Consider the following 8,045-nt stretch of genomic DNA (forward strand, 5'->3'; position numbering starts at 1 on the left):
CGCGGTCAGTTCACTGTGAACGTTGCCGCAATCTTGATCGGCCAAAAGTAAAATTTTATGCGTGTTTTGTGTGTGTGTGTGTGTGTGTGTGTGTGTGTGCGTGTGCGTGTGCGTGTGCGTGTGCGTGTGCGTGCGTGTGCGTGTGCGTGCGTGTAATCTTCACAATTTTTTTTATATAATCGTCCGTTACTGATACAGATAGCACAATTACTAGAAGAGTCGTATTCTTACACGAAGAGTCGAATTACTCGAAGAGGCGGACATTATTTCCACAGGAACTCGACACGTATGTGTGACTAATTAAAGAAAAAATTGGGCAGTTTCGCCCGAAGGTCGATCGATACATTGAAAGCGATAGCAAGGTGCCAGGAAACTCTTCAGACAGTGTTCGAAGAATACGCGGGGGCGGCATGTCAGCGCACCGCAGCATATCGGCCAACTTGTGCTGCGCAGCAGAAACAGCGCCCGGCCAGGCGTCTCACAACGCTGGCATGAGGAGAAGCGCCGGTGCTACAGGCATCGCACACCAGATAACCCAATCAGGCTAGATGTCACCGCCCCCGTTTCAAAGGGAATGCCAATAAATCATCACCATCGTCACCTCAGTGGCGCTCTAGAGGAGCCAGAAGGAAACCTCTCTGAGTTTGTAGCTCCAAGTGTAATGTCCGTTCCACTGGGACCACTGTATGCGCCACTGCGCGGTATGTGCACGAAGCTGCTCAGCAGTAACGCCAGTGTTTGTGCGCGCAACGGTCATGCCAGAAGTGGACGCTGCCGTTGTAGGGCCGATTGAGCGGTGCATAAGACTACGTCCGCTTGCCTTCCTCGTTTGTGTAGCCAGACGCACTGCGCGTCTTTCGCGTCTCTGGAGATCTATAACCCTCCACGCACGGTGCGCGCGTGCTCGTCGATGCCGTGAAAGCGCGCTGACGCCAACTGCGACGGCGCAACTGGGCCTCGAGCGTCCGTATAATTGCTATCGCAGTAAATAGTTTGACATACTGCGCACAGACTTCGCAGCGCCGAGTCACAAATTGCGCATAAGCAGCTCCAACGTCATGCACTCTTTCGCACGACCTACCAAATCTGTGTAGCCATACAACCGACTGAATGTTTGCAGAAGCAATGCTCAAGATCGGTCTCCGCTTGAACGCCAATTTCCACTGCTCAGACACCATTGTCAGTTTGTGCCTCAACGAGAAGGCAAGTTCATCCAATGAGTCTACGATCACGCCCCGCTTGATGGCGCTCGTAAACTACAGCGTAGCACATTTCACCCATTTACCAGTAGTGCCCAAGTTTCATTTCAATCATGAAAAAAGAGGTTTCATTTCTTAAATTAATGGTACCGTTAATGTGACCCGTTAAAACCATGTTTTGTATTATGAAAGTAAGGTTACAAATAAATCTTTTTTTGCGAACGCTACAGTGGTGCTGTAGTAAAGGCGATAAATAAAAAGCGGTTGTGCAATATGGGTTGAGTGCCCGTAATACAACTGTAAGGCTCTTTGTTCTAGCCGAACTAATTGTGATAATTTTTCTTAGTTATGTGGGCGAGGTGTTCGAGCTACATAATCTCACACAGGTAGCCTGATGACGACCTCATAACTGCTAAGCACCGCAAAATTCAGTAATGAACCTTTTAACTAATCACGCTAAGGCATGTGTTGAGATTCACGAACTGGAGCCTGTGAGTTGGAGAGGCTTGCAAGGATTTCTGATGTTGGCACAAGTTTCAATATTTGCGTTCCCAAACTCTGCCACTAAATGTATTGGTGTTCCAGTTACATATAGCTTGCACTGCTTAAGAGACATTTTGTTTAAACAGAGTGTAAAGATAGTATCTTTTGCTACAAATTTGGTGGTGCTTATTTCAAAAGTCGCGCTAGTTTCAAAACTCGTTATAAGTAAACGTGCCTTAAGAACAAGCTAACTGTGCCAATTCGCCACGGGTGATTATTTTAAGAAAAATGTTAACATAAATATACGTGGTATAAGGAGGTGATAACTACTGTTATACCACAGTGCACTTAGCCAGCTTAAAATTGCTTTTATGTCAAAGAAAAACCAAGGCACAGCTACGGAGAACCGTGCTGCGACAGCTGCTCATTTAATCTCTTCTTAAATGCTGAAAAGAATACTGCAATGCAAGTATATGAAAGGAACAATTTACTGTTAATGAAGCGATTGGTGATGCTAGGTTTGTGCAGTGCCTTTTCGATATCTGTCCTTGAAAATGAACAAGATGAGGTAATTAAATGTGTTACGCTGCAATTTGTTGGCTGCCCTTCGCAGGTGCCCAGTTAAATTCAGTCCACGACTCTGGTCATCTTACGTCAATAGCGTCTGTTCGCTTTCACCTGTTGCAGTTTCCTTCTCAATCTGAGCATTCTTGTTGCATGCTTTTTCGATCCTCCCACATGTGCCTGTCTACGAAAATTTCTGAATGTACATGTAACCGGCAATTTGTTCAATAGCAGCTAAGAAAAGTTTTCGTTCTCAATGCCGGTAACAGAGAGATACGTAAGAATATTTTCGCGTGTGTTTAAAATCTTCTGCATGAGGACGTCATTCATCTCTCCTCGAGGAGACGCTAATAGTGGAGTTGGTCTTTCATTTTGTGCTGCTCGGGAAGGCCTCGCCGAGGCAGCCACTTACGCCCCGCTGGTGTCTAGCCCCGAAAGTCCAGCAGCTGTGGACACTTCTGTAAGTCTGTCCTTCAGTACCTCATTGCGCAGGGCACATAAATGTGTTTTATTGAACGTTACTTTCCAGCTTGCTTCTGTCAGAATTCAGTTGCCCATCACTAAAAGAACATGTGATGCTGAAAAACTTTTGTATTCTTAATGAGTCACTGCTAGTGTTCTTAGCCCCACCTCAGCGACATGGATCCGGTAGCGACATAGACCGATTACTTCTAGTTGCGGCTTACTAGTGACGCGGCTCAAATTCATTTCACTGATTTTATGGCTATCATGAAGAAGGAAGCAATATAATAGCATATTTGTTTCAGCTTTTGAAGGGACAATGCTTTATTTTGCCGACGTTGTTCACTTGCCGTTCTTCTCGGCGTTATCATGAGGTTTCTCCTTAGCCTTGCTCCTGTTGCGTCCGCACTGCCTTTTTTGGGGCGCACGCCATGCATGTCCCACCGCGGTCGCAACGCGCGAGCCGCGGTGACCTTGGCACACACTTCTACCGTCAGCATAGCGTGGCGCAGCAGTCAGAAAGATTCTGCGTGAAAACTGAGAACCTCTTTGAGAGTTTTTAGCAGAATTCTAACGGCGCTCTTAATTTTGCCGATGCTGCGTTCTCAGCGAATCGCTGGTGTCTTGCAGGTCGCAGAAGAACCTGCGAAAGGTGGGAAGCCCCCGAGGCCACCCACGCCCCCGCACCAGCAGACGGTAACCGTGGTTATCGACTCACCGGACGAGCCGCCCCGCGAGTTCGCCGACAGCGAAGACGAGGACAACGGTGACCAAGCGTCCGTCGTGGAAGCGCCGGTAGAGGTGTGTGCCTCCGAGGAGCAGCCAACCAAAGATGAAAAGCTGGCCGAAGTCGAAGACGCAGTCAGCAGCGAAATACCAGCAGCAGACGCCGGTGAGACCAAGGTAATGGCGGCAGGAGAGACACAAGACACCAGCGGAGACAAGCCAGACGAGGTTACCGTAGCGGCCTCCGCCGTCTCTGAAGGCGCCAGTGGCGATCAGGCGGAACCGCCCGAAGAACTTTCGAAAGAGGACCAGGCAAACAACAACGCGACCGACTAAATGTGTCCCAGACGACTCGACTGCATGTACCAGTGAACGATGGCCTCGTCTGTATGTTGAACGCTTCTAGCAGTGAACGACGGTTGGGCGGGAAGCAGTGTGTGCACACTTTACTCTGTGAGAAGCCATGTTATGTTGGCTGACGGGCCTTAGCGCTGTCTAGCTAGCAGTTGTTTTGTTGCGCTTTATATAAGGCGTGCGCATGTGATGTAGCGGGGCAGTTTCAAAATTAGTTCCTCTACTTGAATAGCTTTCGGTGTTTCTGTTTCAACGGGATTCACGATAACATGTTCCTCTGCATCGCCAACAACATCAGTAGTTACAGTTCGAGAACTCAAGTACTTCTTTGTTTTTCCCTTCTTCTTCGTGCTTTTTTATAAGGGGTTATAATGGCACAGACTAGCATTACTAAAACTAAGCACCTGTGCTTATCATTTAGCAAAGGACTCTGTAGCATAGTACCGAACAAGTGCTGCCCAGTTACTGCCGATCATTCTGGCACACAGGTAACACAAAAAAGAAACAATGCCAAAGCACGAGGGGCAACAGATTTCCATAGTACTTGTGCGGCCGTTTCATGTTGTGAAATTTGCAAAGCGGAGTTATATTTTCTTTGATAAGCGTTCAACAACTTATACGGTCCTACGTTCCAAAGGCAGCTTATAGTCAAGCTTTTGTTTATTTATATAAGGGAGCGAAAATATGGAAGTGCACCACACAAAGTTCTACGACATGTCATATATCGTAGATGCATCACAAAGTGCAGGCTTGCCCTGCTGGCGAGCGTTAATACTCTGCCATACAGCAAAGTATGCATCCCGTACCACAAACTAAAGTGTCTTGTGAAGGGAACAACTGCAAGCGCAGTGTTTCAAAGCGCACGAGTGCCAGCAATAGAAAAATCAAAAAGAATAATTAAACAAACTTCAAGAACTTACACATATGCTGTTGAAGGCCTTTTTATTGGTCTTCCTGCGCTCATCTTGTCCTACGCCTGCTAGTCCACACCCGAGTAAACCGTTTTGCTCGCATATACAACGCTTCCCAACAGCTTTCCAAAAACACTGTATTGAGCTAGGACCAACGTTTGACTCTTCGGTCTTTAGTCGTTGTTGGAAGAAATGAAGCCCTTGCATGCCCTTGTTGGTCTGTCATTCCCCGCGTCTCGTTCAGCCACACATATGCCTGATATACGGTGCAAACTGTGACCAACCGCACACCGAAACGCTATTGAAACAGGCCAATCTCAGTAATTGTTGACCTTCCAGTGATGCTGCCTTTATTGAAATCAGACCTGTTCTTCTTGGTAATTGCTGCCCCGGTACTACGTTGCAAGCACCTGTTTCAGAATTGCCTCCTCATAGCTCATACTTGACCATAGTTGTCGCACTTTATTTCCTTGTTACTCAGTTGCGTAGTTCAACAGCTCACGTGCCTGTAAACTGCCACCTGGCAGGTGAAATACGGAATTCGTGGCAGTAAACAACGCGCACTTTCGCACTCAGACAGCTGAACAAGTGATAATTGAACGAGGCGCAGCAACAGATGGCTTGTCTATTTCCTAAGAAATCTTGTTTATTTAATTCTGCTTCATTAATAACATAATTTTCACTGACTCAGTGACCGGTCTTTATTTCTGTGTTCCATATGATGGAATGCAGCAAGGTGGATATTTCTTTCTTACTGAAATAAAAAGCGATAAGGGCTTTGTTGAGAAGGAAGTAAGCATGCCCTCAAAGTGCCGAGAGTTCGGGAGCATTTTAGTAATGTTTTCAATAGCGTGATAGTTTGCTAAATTCATTGGATTTGACCTTGGCCATCAGTTTCGCATCTGCATCGAACTATTGCTGCAACACAATTAAATATTAAGGATTTTTCGCTTTTTTATAACAAGCAGCAGAACGCTCGACGCCGCACGCAATAACGGAAAAGAGAGAGAGAGTTACGGTGTTCTTGTTGTGGCGATTGTAGGGAAACACGCCAGTTGTGGTGGTGAGGCCAATCCCTGTTATTGTGTCTATTTATTCTACTATTATCATTCTTAGCCACCTGAATGACGTGGTAAAAAGGCAGGCGCGATCGTATAAGCAATGCCATACTCTATGCCACCAGCTTTCTCATTTGTGGCAACAACAACAGAGGGTCGAGTTGCAAGGAGCGTATACAAGTGAGCGGGCGGTGTGCAAGAACGGTCGTCGGTTGGAAGAATAGTCGCAGATCTCTTTAGAATAATTACAAGTTCAACAGCGCGCGTTGTTCTTTTTGCTGGCGCAGATTTGTTGTTGATCTGTAAATAGAAACAAGGGAAGCCACCGCTGTTCGCTGTGCATAGAGAGTTGGTCCGCGCCGTCGCCTGTCGACCGCGCAACGCGGGTCGTGCAACAGGTCTCCGTTTCACCGTTCCGTTATTGTTTGTTTCCCTCACGAAATAAACGCCTTTCGGTTCTTTCCCGCGTGCCTTGTCTTCTATCGCTCACGAACCTACTTTGTGTTGTTGACAGGGATACAGGGAGCACCACAGAATAAACCTTGTTGTTTATTCACGAGCCACGCCCGGCGCTCAGTTGAACAGCCTTCAGTAGTAAACACCTTTACGCATGAAAACTTGCTATTTATGGGCCGTATCAGAGCTGGCCAGAGAACTTCTAATGACATATTCGACTGCTCATTTCAGAGCGCTCTGGAAGTGCTACGTAACAGCTGTAAAGCACTACTGCGGGAATAAGCGGTGCTGTAGCAATTAATGCGGGCGTCGTCACGGTCACGTGAGCCCGCTTACGCCCGCAGTTACGCTTAATTGCCGTCTTGCACGACTCCCGCGAAACTCTATCAGAGTGATTTTACGACCATGTGCATATCCATAAGATGCGGTGTTTGGAACGCGAGGTAAGTGCGACTGGTGCTGCGCTCTGGCCAGCGCGTCGTCTATTGGCGGGCGCACACGGAACCAGATGACTGAGCAAACCTTGCTGCACTGAAGAAGAAATATCGCAGTGACATTTTGATCCGCTCAATTTGTATGGCCATTTATACCTACATATATATATATGAATTAAAAGAAGTGCAGGCGCACGTAGTAAAGCAAAGCCGGACCCCGGCCGAAATGTCGAAATTAAATGTTCGTGCTTTTTTACGGGTGCCTGCACTTATTTTAATTTATTACACACCTGAGCCGAAGAAATACTTCTTTCACACACACACACACACACACACACACACACACACACACACACACACACACACACACACACACACACATATATATATATATATATATATATATATATATATATACATAGTAGTAACTGGATTTTTCAATGGGCCAAGCGTATTTAGGAAAATCAGACCGACCTTTTTCAAGGTCGGTCCACCGACCAAAACTGTTGGGTAAATAATAAACCTAAGATAACCGCGAAGTTGTGCTTCTGATTTTCCTATATATATATATATATATATATATATATATATATATATATATATATATATATATATATATATATATATAATTCAGAAAAGAAAGAAGACGAACGTTCTGGCCTATCTTTTTACTGACGTTTCAGCCGGAGGACCGGCCTTCCGACGAGGGCACTCCGACGAAGGCCGGTCCTCCGGCTGAAACGTCACTAAAACGATATGCCATAACGTTCGTCTTTTTTCCTTTTTTGAATTTCATACGTTCGGATCTGGCGCGCAACCCCTCGTCACTGTAGAGAGAGAGGGGAAACGCTGTCTTAGGCAACAAAGCCATGGCAATGTATACTATAGTGTGTTTTATATTATCTGTGTGCCCACCTTCTTCTAGGGCCTTTCTTATGCTTCACCCCATTGCCTGTAGTGTAACCTCAGGTGTGCCTCAGGGGTGCGTGTAAGCGAAAATACGCTGGCTAAACAGTCAGCATTTTCAATAAAGAGCTTTCTCTCTCTCTCTATTATCTGTGCAGACTTGAAAAATCGCGTTCATTATGCAGTGCACTGTTGAATTGCAAAGTCAGGAATTTTCGCTCCCAAGCTTTATGCTCTCCTTGCGTGGCGATGGTCTCTACCACAGCATTACCGCACTGCTGTTTATTATTCCGGACAAATAAAACGATGAACTGACAATTCGAATGCTACCACAAAAGGTATGATCATTTCATTGGCAGATTTCACATCAGTGTATACTTTATTTCCTATCAGAAAGACTGATGTATCGCTGTTCAAATTTGTAAGCTATCACCATAAAATGCACCCTATCCTAGGGCCAACGTTTCATTTGTTCTGTATTGAAGTTTCTTT

At 46.0% G+C, this 8,045-nt stretch overlaps 1 protein-coding gene across 1 annotated transcript in view; it reads left to right on the top strand.

Moving 5' to 3' along the window:
• The window catches only part of LOC119449407 (F-BAR and double SH3 domains protein 2-like), a 150,726-nt gene extending 144,508 nt beyond the window's left edge, over positions 1–6,218 (top strand). The window contains 2 exon segments of the mRNA XM_037712577.2: positions 2,636–2,706; positions 3,339–6,218. Of these exon segments, the coding sequence (XP_037568505.2) occupies positions 2,636–2,706; positions 3,339–3,770 (503 nt within the window). The 3' untranslated portion in view covers positions 3,771–6,218.
• The last annotated feature ends 1,827 nt before the right edge of the window (positions 6,219–8,045 follow it).

This window comes from Dermacentor silvarum, chromosome 4 (assembly GCF_013339745.2).
Source record: "Dermacentor silvarum isolate Dsil-2018 chromosome 4, BIME_Dsil_1.4, whole genome shotgun sequence".
In the NCBI taxonomy this organism is placed as follows: Eukaryota; Metazoa; Arthropoda; class Arachnida; order Ixodida; family Ixodidae; genus Dermacentor; species Dermacentor silvarum.